This window comes from Macrosteles quadrilineatus, unplaced genomic scaffold, assembly GCF_028750875.1.
Source record: "Macrosteles quadrilineatus isolate MER2022 unplaced genomic scaffold, UCM_ALF_1.0 Scaffold_8__2_contigs__length_117827958, whole genome shotgun sequence".
Taxonomy (NCBI): domain Eukaryota; kingdom Metazoa; phylum Arthropoda; class Insecta; order Hemiptera; family Cicadellidae; genus Macrosteles; species Macrosteles quadrilineatus.
In genome coordinates this window covers 63,026,024-63,041,721 of record NW_026542601.1, presented here as the reverse complement: position 1 = coordinate 63,041,721, position 15,698 = coordinate 63,026,024, and the positions used below count along the sequence as shown (strand labels likewise).

At 32.4% G+C, this 15,698-nt stretch overlaps 1 protein-coding gene across 2 annotated transcripts in view; it reads right to left on the bottom strand.

Moving 5' to 3' along the window:
* LOC129001294 (glutaminyl-peptide cyclotransferase-like) overlaps positions 1–15,698 on the bottom strand; it is a 35,175-nt gene that overhangs the window by 15,734 nt on the left and 3,743 nt on the right. For both annotated transcript variants that reach the window (XM_054428544.1, XM_054428543.1), the window contains exons 2-4: positions 8,777–8,920; positions 7,331–7,603; positions 6,786–6,941 (exon numbers count right to left, since the gene is read on the bottom strand). In XM_054428544.1, coding sequence (XP_054284519.1) covers positions 6,786–6,941; positions 7,331–7,603; positions 8,777–8,920 — 573 coding nt within the window. The remainder of the gene's footprint in view (positions 1–6,785; positions 6,942–7,330; positions 7,604–8,776; positions 8,921–15,698) is intronic.

Sequence of the window (15,698 nt, the reverse complement as noted above, 5' to 3'; positions counted from 1 at the left end):
CCTCTTATCCGAACTCCTTGGGACCGAGGCCAGTCCGGATAACGGGTTTTCCGGTTATACCGACGTCCCCAAAAACTTGTTAAAACGGACTGTTTACTGTGATATTCAACATAAATTTAGGAGAGCATTGTATTTAGACATGTCATCACTGGTCTCAAATCTTTCCCACGAGAACAGTCTTTCAGTAATGCCCAATTCCTGCCGATAACAAGACATCCACTGTACTAGCAATGAATACCATTGGTACTAGCTTTTAGCCAACTACATAATACAGTACAAAAAGGGGAAAATATCAGTTGCAACTATTGAGCAAAGATTACGCAGAAGATTACTCGATAAAGGGGAAAATAAAGCTAGTGTTGATGAGTGTTTCGTGATGGTGACGTTTGAGTGCACTGGTGTCAACTCAAATGTTTTACTCTTATTTAAGGGTAGATTTTAAATTTGTATGCACTCTTTTTTTATAGTTTACATAATTTGGACAGATGTGTTTAGGAAAATTTCCATCATAATAAATTGAAATTCCACTGAAACTGAAATAATAAAAGCCAAAACTAGTTGTACATAAAACATGGGTTTCCTTTATATGTATTGCGTTTACAATCTAAATAAACTATACCGAGCCATGGCTAGGTCCCCTGGTACTATGAATAATAAAAGTAGTTACAGCATGTTGGCTGGCCGTTGGTATCACATTTTTTATTTTACACAGCTTTTGTCTTAACTAAATAGAATGTAGAATAACTAGAATAGAATGTCTAAATTAGGACAAAAAAACAGAATACACCAAAAATTCCCACAACCTGAAAGCAAATTTATAGCACCTTCTGATTGTTTTTTTTTTAAAGCAAAGTTCAATGAATTTTATTTTATTTCATCAACAACTTGCAAAATGTGTCAAGAATAACTTGAAGGATAAAAGGTTGATGGCTGTACAGATTTAAAGAGTGTGACTTTTAACATGTGAATGACATGTGAGAATTCATTAACTTGTTTGTTAGACCTTGGGCCAATTTGCACTAAACTGAAGAAGGTTGAATACATTTTGCATTTATTCAAAGCGAATGTGATAAGAATAAGATTTTGTATACAAACAAATATTATTTAAACACATCCTTGGATAAGTTATCATTTATAACACACTAATACTTATTACTCTACAGATAATCAAAACCACAAGAAGTATATAAGGTTATGTATGATTACTTATAAAAAACAACAGTATTCCAAAGCACACAACAATGTTCCTGTGTAAAATACAGTAAGGTAAGAAATACCTCTATTAAAGCAAACCTGCTGATTAATTTCCACTTGTTTGATTGAGTTTGTATTCCAACATTCCATGATTACTTATATTCAATCAGCAATTTAAGTAAAAAAACCCATTTGAATGAGTTTTTATTTTCTTCAAAGTTATCATCAATTAACAGGTCAATTAACAGGTCCTTGCCAAACTGAATCAAATAGTATTTCTATTCCATTATGCATATAAAGTAAAGAATTTTGTTAGTATTTACACCAATGAGGGCTACTTTGTTTAAATGTTATTAAGTAAATTAAAATACCGAAGTACCCTGAAATAAAATGTTTTCAGGGTACTTCCGTATTTTAATTTACTTAATGACAGTAAAGAATGTTGATTCTGGTTATTAAACAAGGAAACTGCAGCAGAAATGGAACTTTTTTTATGATAACATTGGAGTTGTACAGTGTGTTAAAAACTTTATTTTTGTCACAAATATGCTTAATTGCTTATTGCAAAAATATTTCCGCAAACTTGCGAACCACCTGGTGCACAAATAACAGATTAATTACACAAACTTTTAACCGGAACCCCAGAACACTTTTGCTCACAGTAGCTTAAGCAAGAGTTTTTACAGACCCAAAGCTAATCTTCATACATATTTGTCAACTCACCGATCAATAAATATTAGCTGTTTTCTTCAGATTTAATGACTACTGGTAATTTGTTGTATTTGTAAATGATCTGATATAAAACTGTTACAAACTCAAAAATGTTAACTCAAAACTTAAAAATAGTTAAAAAGCTATGTTAGTGTTATAAAAATATTAACTAACCTTAAAGGCTTCTTAATATTAAAGGTGTGGATTCCTATACTCTAATACAAGCTATGTCCGTCTGTTTGTGTGTCTCTCTGTCTGTAATATATATCACGAAATCCAGCAGAAGGATTTATTAAAAAGTGATTGGTCACAGGCACTACTGTAGGCAAGAGTTAAGAAGTCCTCTGAGCCCTGGTCTATTCTAAAAATGCAGGCGCTTGATACTTGACGGCTCGACGTATGCTCACTTCCACCCGGCAGTCAGGGCTCACATCCACAGCGTTAAAACTAAAATAGACAACTGTGATTTTAATTTATTTTTAGTGTTCAACTTTATTTATATTGTAGAAGTACAATACATGTACGTCAAAATGGCTGGGCCGAACCAATAAAAAAAAAAAAAAACATGTTAATGTTCGTGTAAAATTAACGTTCTGTATATATTATATAGCCAAAGTTCATAGTTGTTAATTACTCACCAATATTGTGTGTTCGATTATTTGAATAATAAAAAAATGCTGTTTACTTAAAATCTTCATACCGTAAGGTAACAAGAAAACTACAATGCATTGCGATTGTTGTACAATCGTTTCCACACGTTTCCTAACGTCTTCCATAATACTATACTGCAAAACCACCATCACGGTAAAAATACTTGTGTTGCACTGAAGTAACTAAAGCGATATTCACTGTATTTACTCATCTGTTGTCGTTGTATTCGACATGCGTCTTTCTGCGAAATGTCACTCGCTCCTTGCTTAGAAAGGGAGGTGCACCTGCAAATACCGTGCGGCAACATTTTAACATTGCTGCATATCGCTCTGGCCCAGGACACTTCTTAACTCTTGCCTACAGTACCTCTGAAAATTTTGTATTTCACTACACTACTCATTTGAAAATTTTAAAATTTAACATTGGCCTTATGGGTTGCCAAGTAACAATTCTATCCTATACTCTATCTATCTATCTATAGCCTAATACGAGCTATGTCTGTTTGTCTGTCCGTCTATCTGTCTGTCTGTAATATATATCTCGAAATCCAGGTGGAGGATTATGACAATTTTTTTTAAATTAGGGATTTATAGCCCTAACAACTTGATTGGGGATAGGCACTACCTCAGGAAAATTTGTATTTTGCTACCCAACTCATATGAAAATTAAAAAAATTTACATTGACCTTAGGAGTTAGCAAAAAACTATGTTGTTTGAACCAAATAACAAGGAAAAAGAAAACAAAATACTTTTAACATGTGTTTATAACAAGCTATCCACAGTACACTAGCAAACTACAAAATACTGTACAATTAGGAAAACACATCAGTTGTAACTATTGAACAGAGATTACACTGAAGATAACTCGATATAGGGGAAATAGAGCAAGTGTTAAAGAGTGTTTCGTGTTAGTGACATTTGAGTGCACTGGCGTCAACTGAATGTTTTACTCTTATTTAAGGGTAGATTTTAAAATTTGTATGCACTCTTTTTCATAATTAACATAATTTACCAGTTGAATTAGTAATAAAGTTAATTGAGTTCATTGTATTGCAATAAATCTTCATAGTAAACAATGTTTGAATGAATTAGTCCCAAATTCTTCTTTTTCTTAATTAATTAATCAGTCTTCAGCCAATCCATCATACGAGAGTATTTTAGAGAGTATCCTTAAGTTTTTCCTTTATATTGCTATTAAATTACAATTGAAATAAACTACACCGAGCCATGGCTTGTTCCCCCGGTACTTTTGTTAATTGTGACTATGATAATACTGTGAATAAATTGACAACCGTCCTAAAATATTCAATTTATGATTCCCTCATTTATAACACAATGTACAATGTAACCTTATGGTTTGTTTATCAATATTTCAAAATACTAATTCATTAATACATTTACACAATAGGCCCATAATTAATAGGCCTACTTCAAGTTCTTTTAATTTAATAATTAGTACCAGGGGACAGAGCCATGGCTCGGTATAGTTTATTTCAATTGTAATATAAAGGAAAGCTCACGTTTTTACAACAAATTTTGGCTTTGATTATTTAAGTTCCAGTGGAATTTCAATTCGTTATGAATACAACTGTCCAAATTATGTAAAATATAAAAAAGAGTGCATACAAATTTTAAAATCTACACTTAGTAAAAGTGAAACATTGAGTTGATACCAGTGCACTGAAACGGCACCAACACAAAACACTCACCATTTATCAACACTGACTTGCTCTATTTTCCCATATATCGAGTGATCTTCAATGTAATCTTTACTCAATAGTTACATCAACTACTGATGGTTATCACTTTGTGCTGTACTGTATTTTATAATTTACTAGTATACTGTGGATGGCTTGTAGTAAGTGTTTTGTTTAGGGGCCTAATTTTTATTTTGTTCAACCAACATAGTTACTTGGCAACCCATAAAGCTAATGTAAAATTTTTTAATTTTCAAACGAGTTGTGGAGCGAAATAGGAATTTTCCTGAGGTAGTGGCTGTCACCAATCACGTTTTTAAGGCAATAAGTACCAAATTCCAAAATTTAGTCAAAATCCTTCTGCTTGATTCCCAGATATATATTACAGACAGACAGAAAGACATAGCTCGTATTAGAATATAGGATTTATTATTTTATCATGTGATAAATTGAAATTGTTGGTGAATGATTGATTCGTGTAGTTGTAACATAAGTTTTATGTCCCAATCATCATAAAATCTGAAGGTCGTTTGATGTTGCTCCCTCGACACCCATATATGATATCGAATTACTTCAAGAGTAGTATGTAACCTAGTTTACCAATCGGTAGATGTAAAAATTGGTGAATGAATTATCATCGCTGAAAAAGTTTTTTTTTTTTTTATTAAATCATTGCAAAATAAAACTTAGCTGAAAAATTATAAATGAGGAGAAAACCACTTAAGTTTCTCTCAACTTTAAAGAATAATGTTTATTATTTACAAAGAACCTTATCATAGAAATAAAAATTAAAAACAACAACAAAGAAACCTAAAAATAACAATCTGTCTATCAGATAAGCTTTCCTGGATTAAAATGTGACTGTTTCCTTTTATCATAAGAGTTGAACTTGAACCTTAATGCCAATTTAATATTGATTACCACAAGTATTATTCTATTTGGTTTTTCAAGAGCATTTCCCTTATATGAATGTCATTTCCTGTTAAAAATAATTTTTCTTCAATAGTAGGCTAGGCATAACTGTAAACCAAAGTGTTACAATATTTCATTATTTTCTCTAAAACTTGGGATTGATTGATAAGTTATCATTTTATAAAATATGTATTCTGTGTTACTATTCAAAAATAATAAATTTAGTTTTGTTTGACAATAAATTATCTCTATATATATTATCATTTCTACAGTGTTTTTTTTTTTCGATAGGCCATAACTTCCTTAATTCTTCACCAATTTCCATAAATGAGGTGTCATTTTAAAGCTCTTTTTACACACTACATGGGGAAATTATACAAACCACTCATTTTTCAATAGTTTTTTGTAAAAATGATCTATTATACCATTTTGTAAGGGATTTAGACTTGAAATGTTTATTTACGTTATTTGATCAGCTGAAACATGTGAATTAAATTAATGAAAAGAAACATATCTTTATTTTTCAAATCCAAGTGTTCTGTGTTTACTTCATCCATGACGTAAAAACAACAAACAAACTTAGGTTGTGCTTTCTTCAATAAAACCCCGGATGTCTTAATCTGATTAAATCAGAATAAGCTTAGGACTATTCACTTTAAAGAAGTCTAAACTAGAACAACTCAAAAGTAAGTACCACACGGATTCTTTAGCTTTTATATTTAGCCATCAAAACAAAAATCATATCGTATCGTATACAAAAAATCGTATGGCCATATTATTACTTCAAGTACAGTGTTCAAATAGATCATGTAAACATGTAATTACATAAAAACTTAACATTATATTTTGAAAAGTTTAGCCTAATTATCTTAAATTTAAACCCACATTTATTCCTGAAATCAACGTTGCACTTATTACACAGAATAACTGTATTTTGAGTGCTTCAAGTGGGATTTGAGAAGGTTTTAGTGTGAATGATTCACACGGGCAGAACATTAGTTTTCAAAACAAGTTCAGGTTAATTAAACTTAGTGTTAATGACAAATGGCCATAATAAATAATAGGATGATTATTGTTTTCATAAGATAAATCACAGAATTAGATGTTGGTTTGTTGCTCATTTGAACTACCTAGGGAGATATGCAAAACAGGTTGAGAAAAATAACTTTTGTAAGATTATTTTATGAAGTGTGCCACCATTGAAGATCTTCTCTCTACAGTTTGTCATACTTTAACTAATGAGGCCTTAAAAGATGCTGTAATCTATTAGTAGGCTGCTCTTTCAGTTTGGCATGACTAAAAAGTTTGTGTATAAGAAAGAAAATCATATTTTCCAACAGCACAAAGAAACTATCTGTTGTGATCACTCATTATAACACACCAGAGGTTAGAAACTAACTTTTACTCGCTATAACACACCAGAAGTTAGAAACTAATTATTGAAATCACTCACTATAACACAACAGATGCTAGAAACTAACTACCTACTGTTGTAATCACTCCCAATAGACTCATTGATTTTTCAAAATAATATTTTTACAAGAGAAATTCAAGTCCCATTTATTATAACAATACTTCACGCATATTGGATGATATAGAGCAGTTGAGTTTGCTACTTACTATCCTGTGAAGTTCCGTAGTGTCGGATCTTGCATGTGGATACTTGCGCTTCTCCCAAGTCTGGGCCAAGCTGCGAGATCCGTAAAGGGAATCTGTTGCACTCCATGTTACAAATGCTTCTTCACCATCAAAGAATAGTAACATAAGGCTCAAGTTCTAAAAAAAAAACGTAACAGATCATGTTAGTTTAAGCAAGGATAAAACATACTAACTTAGTAGACTTCTCATCCTTATGGAACAGCTGAAGACAATCTTATTGTTGGTTCAAACAGTACAATATAGGCTAATCACAATGGCTATGGCCCACTGGTTATACAACCAAAAAGTGAAGCACAAATCAAGAAAATAACCCTAAAATAATAGAAACAAAATTTCATTGACATTAGCACTCAGTATCATCGTACATGAACTAGACACGAAAAACGAGTTTCAAATCAAGCCATTTTATTCTCGGTAAATAACATGAATAAGAAGCAAATGTACAAATCACTACACTTATTTTGTTCTGTGTTCTTTTTGTACTGAAACATTTTTTTTTCACTCACCGACTTTTTAAAAGGCTCCAACCGATGTGACAAAGCGTGAGCCAAATCTAACATCATCGCACAAGGGACGGCGGAGTCCGTCGCTGCCAGAAACTCTCCCTCCCGCATGTGTTTACTGTCGTAGTGACATGCCAGTGTTAGATACCTGTCAGCTGATGGATTCAGCCGAGCAATTAAGTTAGTGAAAGTCAGCTGACCAAACAGCGGAGTCGTCTGCACACTCTCTTGGTGCTCTACTGACCAGCCCAGGCCTCGTAACTGGCTAGTGATGTACTATAAAATAGAAAATATGGAATTAAATACAATATTAGATGAATAAAAAGTTTATTTTTTATAAATTTATCAAACAACGCACTTGGGTTAGTCACATAGTGAAGAAGTAGAGCTGAAATTAGAGGTGGACGTAGACATTACCTCAATGAATGAAAAATACATTTATAGGCACGGGTATTGTGAGGAGGTTGCTGTGGAGATGTATCACACAGTTTACACAAAGGACTAGCATGAGGGCTCCTGGAATCAAACAAGTTTGTTTTACCTAGAAATCTATATAGAGGCTTCTCTTTAAAACTGGTGGTCGTATCCTCCATTATTCCATCCTGACAGTAGTCAAATAAAACATTACACCCCCAATATTAATTGGATTCAAATATTGAAATACTAATTTTATTGGGTCACAGTTTCATTACAATTATTAGCTATATAAACAACTGTAGTTATTATGGAAATTTTTCATTGCAATCATGAATGAAGGGGTAGTAGGCTACATATTTGCCCATATCTTGTGGGATACACACAAAACTGAGGTGCAGTGGTTCAACTCATGCATAGGCTACTGACAAAAAGTCATTGCTTCCATTGGAGTTGTCACATAACACATTGCTAAAATAATTATTAAAATCAGGAGCTGGAAGACAGCGGAAGAACAGGCTCCACTATGCGGTAGCGGTACTGACACCTTTACACCTCTTCACAATGACTAGGTAGCTACCTAATCTTAGGAATTCATTATCTTTAGCTGAATACAGTTTTAAGGTAAGTTAGCTACTTTTTTTGTTCAATGAACATAGAGTGTGTTTTGATGTTATAAAATAATTATTAAAAATAAACTCTACCGTTGTATAAAAATGTATTTTTTAACTGTTCCTTGTCCGTTGGTATTAAGCTAAAAAAGATAATGGTGCAGTCAGTCAAATTAACATTGAAACTGAACTACTGTGCTTAACTTACACCATCTACCAATTATAATTTAACAACGCAACAGTCAAAGTAAAAAACTAACTAATTTTATAATACAACATTTTTTGTACTTCTTATCAATTTATAAGTTATCCAAGGATTAATTTACTAACAAATGAGTTATTTTTGCATCTACCAAGTGGATAATGGATAAGAATAACAAAGAAAGTTAGGCATGAAGCTAAGTTTGTCCCTTGAAGCACTCACCTCTCTGACTTTCCTATGTCCATCTGATCCAACCACTCGAGGCACAAGTATGTGAGAGAGGATTTCATCAAAGCGAGGGAGGCTCGATAGTTTAGCAACTTCTGTCAGCTCCTCACTATTAAAGGCCCTTGGTTCATGGTAATTCTGCAAAATTTGATGACTTTATAAAATGAAACTCTCAAAAATTGATAATCAATGTATTTGGTGCAAAACTTTGACATACAACTCTATCAAACTTACAAAATCTATCGAAACAAAAACTATCGGTATTTTCACTTGTATCAAGTAACTAATATGTATACAAATAGTAAAAAACCTATTTAACCTAGCACAACCATATGAATTAATAGCTAGGCCTATACGACATAAGTTATGCGTGTATTATCTTGTTATTGAATCAAATCAAATCAATTAAAGTACAGTCTAATAGTAAATATCAATAAGGTAGATCAATATAGGCCTACAAAAAATTGATATTTCCTACAATCTGTTGGACCGGTGGAGTCTTATATCAAAATTGAATTGTGGATATTTAAAGGGATGATCTGTGGATGCGATACTCCCTGGTGTGGATTAACGTCGGCACAAGTGAGTACTACGACTATCCGCAATGCTATCCTGATAATTAGACCAATTCGTGAATTACAAGCAAAAAATGTGGATTGGATTCTACAATAAGCTGTAGGTCCCAATTTAGCCATTGGCTATATGGGCTATTAATTAACAGTCACGTCTAAGTAAAAATGTTGGTCTTAGTAAGTAACAATACTACAAGATATCCTATCACTCATCCTACACTTCTCTCCATTCATACTTGGCTTAAACTTAAAATACCTACCTTTGTGTGGTTGCCAATTAAATTTAAAGTATTCAAGTATCTACCATAGGCCTATTCAAATCCAAGTAAAAAAAGCCATTAAAGTAAAACCATATATACTAGGTGTGCAATGCAGTTGTATGCTTGCAATATTGAGCGGAGCTAGCATATTAATACAATACTTTTCTAAAGTCAATTTTACATATGTTCCTCGCAAATGAGATTAAATACTTGCAGATCCAATGTCAATGGTATATTTGGTTCACTTAAATGGAATGTCTATTTGCAGTATTCTAAGTCAATTATAAGTCTGGTTCACGCAAATGAATTGTCTAATTGCAGAAACCAAAGCATATGTTTCATCTGGTTCTCATAAATGTCTAATTACAGTATCCAATGTCAATGATTCATTTGGTTCGGATAAATAAAATGCCTATTTGCATTATCCAAAGTCAATGGTACGCCATTGACGGTTTACATAAATGGAATGTCTATTTGCAGTATTCCAAGTTAATGATACGATATGTTTACTTGCGGTATCCAAAGTCAATGATACGTCGGGTTCACGTAAACGAATTGTTTACTTGGAGTATCCAAAGCAGTGGTTCATTTGATTCACATAAATGGAGTGTCTATTTGCAGTATCCAAAGTCAATAGTACGCCTGGTTCATGTCAATGGAATGTCTACTTGCAGTATCCAAACTCAATTGTACGTAGGCTAGATTTGGTTCACGTAAATGGAATGGCTATTTGGATTATTTAAAGTCAATGGTGCATCAGCCTTATTCCGCCGACCATAATTATTGGTATTTCATTTTGTAGTAAATTATACTCAATGATATTAATCCGATTGTTCTTCCCTTTTTCTCTGTATGGTATTTGGTATTTGTAATATGCTATTTAGATGATTCGTTGACTAACATATGTTGCGACTCTTGTTTACCTTTTTATTGTTATCTCGTAAATAATGTCATGGCAACCAATTAACCCATAAGGCCCATGTTAAATTTCCAAAAGTTTGAATTCACGTAGAGAAAAGCCCTGTGGTCCGATTTGTACCATTTCAGATTTATACCTTCCCATGGTCGGTTACTATGATTTTGCTAAATTTTGTGCAGATCGCTTCAGCCGTTCAGGAGGAGTATTTGTAAAACAAAAGCAGGAGTGTAGTATAAGAGCTTCGCTTCGCTCCGCTCAATTAAAAGCAAGTAGTATGCCTAAGCAAAATTCTATAGTCAATAGCTGTATGAATAAAAAAAATTCCAACCTATCTATTGAACTTGTTATAAAACTAACCTTTCGGTAACTATTTCTGGCTTTAAAGTTCAATGTAAAACCACTCATTTTTGTTTAAATTAACAAAATGTTTCAAAGCCAAACAAAATTATATGGATGAAAAAGTTTTGAGCTCAGTGAATGTATCCAAGACAAATTTAAGAATTTAATTAATTTAAATATAAAAAAAAAGGTTGTGAAGAGCATAGATGAAATAGAGATAAATTCGAAAGTATATAATGACCCTATTGTTATATGTAACACTTTTAATGATTTTTATGTCAATGTAGTTGATTCTGATGTAATTCCAAAAATAAATACACCAAATTTATCAGTACAGTACCTAATTTAGTAATAAATAACAAACAAAATAAATTTAAATGTGAACCAATCAGTGAGACAGATATCAGTAAAATAATTTCCAAATTTGATAATAAACTATTTTCAGGCTTCGACGAGGTTCCCATAACAGTAATAAAGCATGCCCAGAGTTCACTTAAAAAACCATTTGCACACTTAGTAAATTCATCATTTATATCCGGCATATTTCCAGATAAATTAAAAATTTCTAAAGTAAAACCTCTTTATAAAAAATGGGACCAATTAGATGTTTCGAACTATCACCCAGTAGCCTTGTTGCCTGTCATGTCTAAAATTTATGAAAAAGCTATGTATAATCAGCTCGTTAACTTTCTAGAAAGTAATGATCAACTCGATAAAGAGCAGCACGGTTTTAGATCAAACCATTCTGTAATATCAGCGGCTGTTACATATATTGAGTCAATTATTGATTCAGTAGATAGGGGAGATAAAGTCCCTAATTGGAATATTTATGGACCTAAGCAAAGCATTTGACAGTGTATCTCATCATAAATTATTTAAAAAAAAAAAATTGGAAGGACTAGGGGTTGTAAGAATTTCACTGAAATGGTTTCAATCATATTTAACTAATAGGAAACAGTTTGTAGAAATTAGACACTTAAACAATCATAACCAGATGGTTACAACAAGATCACAGTTGAGAACAATTAAACATGGTGTACCACAGGGTTCTATTTTGGGTCCCCTACTATTTCTTACATATATCAATGGATTACCCAATGTTATATCAAATTCAACAAGAAATACCATCTGTTTATATGCCGATGATTCTAATCTTCTCGTAAGCGGAAAATCTGTTCATGAGATAGAAACATCTGCCATAATAAATTTTTTTCTGATCATCAGCTATTACTAAATCTTTCCAAAACTAATTTTACACGCTTTAATCTAAAAACTAATACCAACTCAGATTACCCAGCACTAAAATTAGCCGGTGAAGATATACAAATTATTGAGAACACTAAATTTCTAGGGTTATACATAGACAGTAAATTAAGCTGGAATTATCATATTGATCTTGTGGCAAATCGAATGACAACAGGCCTATTTGCACTTTATAGGCTAGATTTTCAAAATTTTGTAAACTTGAATCACTAAAATTGGTTTATTTTGCTCATATTCACTCACATTTATCCTTTGGTATAAGTATTTATGGAGGAACATCACAAGCTAATTTAGACAGAATTTTAATTCTCCAGAAAAGAGCAATCCGCATTATGTTAAATTTGGATTGGCAAGATTCTGTTAAGGAAAAATTTGAAGAACTAGGCATAACATATTATATCTATCAATGTATATTATATACTGTCCAAAATTCAAATAATGTCTCACTGGTAGGGGATTCTCATCAATAATGTACCAGAAACAGAAATAACTATCCAACACCTTCCCATAGATTAAGATTTTTTGAAAAAAAAAAACCAATGTATATGGGTATAAAATGTTACAATGCTCTTCCAACAAAATTAAAGGAGTATACAAAAACTACAAAATTTAAAAATAAGCTAAAAATGTACTTTTTAACTAAACCCCTGTAGCCTACTCAAAGAATGAATATTTCCTTCTACATAATATATTAGAGTGATTATGTCTTGTACTTTTTTAGGATTAAGTATTATGATTTTGATCCAATGTAATGACGCCATTCGTGCACATGTTTGCAAATTATGAATAAAGTTGATTTCATTTCATTTTATTTCATTAAAAGGTTTATTCTGTTTATACAAATCGGCCATCTTGTAAATCTAATTTAGTACAAAACTGTATCCTTGGTACAGTTCCACAGATAATATGCAATATATTATTGGTTTAGATATCAATATGTTGATTCGATTCAACAAATAATTTCTACAATAAACTCTGTAATTTTTTAAAGTAAACATTGAATTTAGTTATGATCGATCTGTTTACGTTTTTATTGTTTCTATAGGTACTCTAAAACAAGCCCGTGTACGGACAAACTTTTATTTTTGTGCGAGGATTTTTGATTTTTTTGTTAAAAATGGCGTATTTGGCCACAAGAAATTGATTGGAGTTGGTCACAAGGCTGGTAAAAATCCCTTGAAAGTGCCCATGTTATTGTCAATTCCTTTTTATAGCTGCAGTTAACAAAAATAGCAGACAGGTACAGACGGTACAGGTTATATTATAGTCATATTTTGATTTGATGTGCAAACAAAAATAGCTGTATTGGTTAGTTTGGACTAAACATTTTAAAGAATAGTAATATTTATTTAGTTTATTAGGTACATACCAACAGTATTAGTGTTAAATGTTTTGGATGTTATTTTTAAAGATTAATAATGAAACGCAGAAGACCTGCAAAACAAAAATATATACAGAATATATACAGAATCATCAACCGAGCCAGTCCCAACCAGCTCATACATCTTACCAAAATGTCGCAGAATCTCAGCAAATAATTTCAGATATGGCCGAGCAATATGATAAAAAACAGGCCAATCATCTTGAGCAGGAGCATGGACAAATCGCTGCTCGACTTTTGGAAGAAAGTCGTAAAGTACTGTACAGACAGAAATTTCTCAAACCTATACAATCGGTATGTCACCGGAAGAGAGATATTACCTATTGAAAAAGCATATGACACGCAAATTGCAAACAGACAATTCTAAGATTTGAAATAGGTACCGTGCTATCCACTTAATGCTCAAATTGGAATTGGAAAGATAAACAACAAAATTATCCAAATTCTACTGACCAACGAGAAGAAGTTTTGATTTAACTGAAGACCAAACAGTGGCAGCTAGTCCATAAGGGCTCTGGGACAGAGTCCTCCCATTTTCTAACAAAATTAATAGTAAAATAAATAATAGTAAAGAATTTATATAAATAAATTTTATAAATTATATAAATAATTCAATTTATAATGGGAAAGAATTTAATACAGACCATGCCATTACATGTCCTGTAGGTGGCCTAATTATCAAACGACACAATGAAATTAGGGATGCTTTAGGAAACATTATGGAACAGGCATGGGGGAATTGTATCAAAGAGCCCCTTATAGCAGAGAATAGAAATTCAAACGGGCCTGCAATTAAAGCTGACTTGGCATGTAGAGGGGTATGGGAGACACAGAGGGAAGCATTATTTGATATCCGTGTCGTAGACACCGATGCTCCCTCATATGCTTCCAAACCTCATGACAATGTCATACAAAATGCAGAAGAAGAAAAGAAAAGAAAGTATATTTCAGCCTGTGAGAGCCGGAATGCCTCTTTCACTCCTTTGATAACATCAGTCTGCGGAATCCTAGGCAAAGATTTTCAAACATTAATAAGAGCACTAGCTGAGAGATTGTCAGAAAAATGGGTTAAGCCTTACAGCCTGGTAGTTAATTGGATCAGAACGAGACTGACTTGCTCAATTTTAAGGGCAACAAGTATGTGCCTGAGAAGATCTCGAAAAAAATGGAGATCTCCTCGAGAATTCGAAGATGGAGCAGGCATCCAACATATTTATTGAAAGAATCCAAATTTTTAGTAATATCTGTAAATTTAGATTTATTTGTCTTATAATTATCTATATTAAATTGATTTAATTAAAAAAAAAAAAAAAAAAAAAAAAAGTAAATAACAATAGTAAAACATAAAAAATGATTTTTATTCCTGCATTTGAATGTACATAAACGTTAGCAGAGTGAATGTGTTTAGGACAGATGATAATGGACTCAACATGTTTTTGCTCGGTAGTTATTTAAGTCTAGACTCCCGTATAAACTGCATGGAAAAATTTGACCAATCACAGCGCTGCATCAGGCTCTAATGCAAATAATACAAATATATAAGGCGTTTGGGACTCCGTCCAAACAGTAGCCTAGTTTTAACTATTGCCACAATGAGCGCTAAGCGCTACGATCTGTTGACTGTCAACGCAAAATCTGTCAAATAAGTAAAATGCAGTAGTTAGTGAGGTTATGTTCATCGTAACGCCAGTATTCGAGATGTTGGTTAATTAATGTACCAACTATTGTTTCTCTAGAAGTGTTGTTCAGTAATGCTAGAATGAATTATGAATTCTAATAAAAATCTTTAGTTTATTGCGGACATTTTCCATCACGAATGTCCGCAATAAACTTTTGAACAACATTAACTCACCATCACCAACAATGAACTTCAAACAAAGAAAAATCTTTAGCTGCAAAGTATGCAACTGGTGAGGACGATTGTAAACGAAGAGACAATGAAAACAATAACAGTATGAATAAAATAGTCTTATCCAAAAAATTGCCTAAACTAACGTTTAAATAGCCTAACTCAATTTTTTCAACATTAAAAACCTTCCCCAGTAATCCTCCCAAATAATGTATGATGCGTTCTCCCACTACTTTAACCCACTGAGACCAAAAATGTTTAGTTCTATCCGAGCAAAGCTTGGTCTCCTGGTACTGTTTAAAAAATTTAATTAGTTATCAACTTAGGCTATTC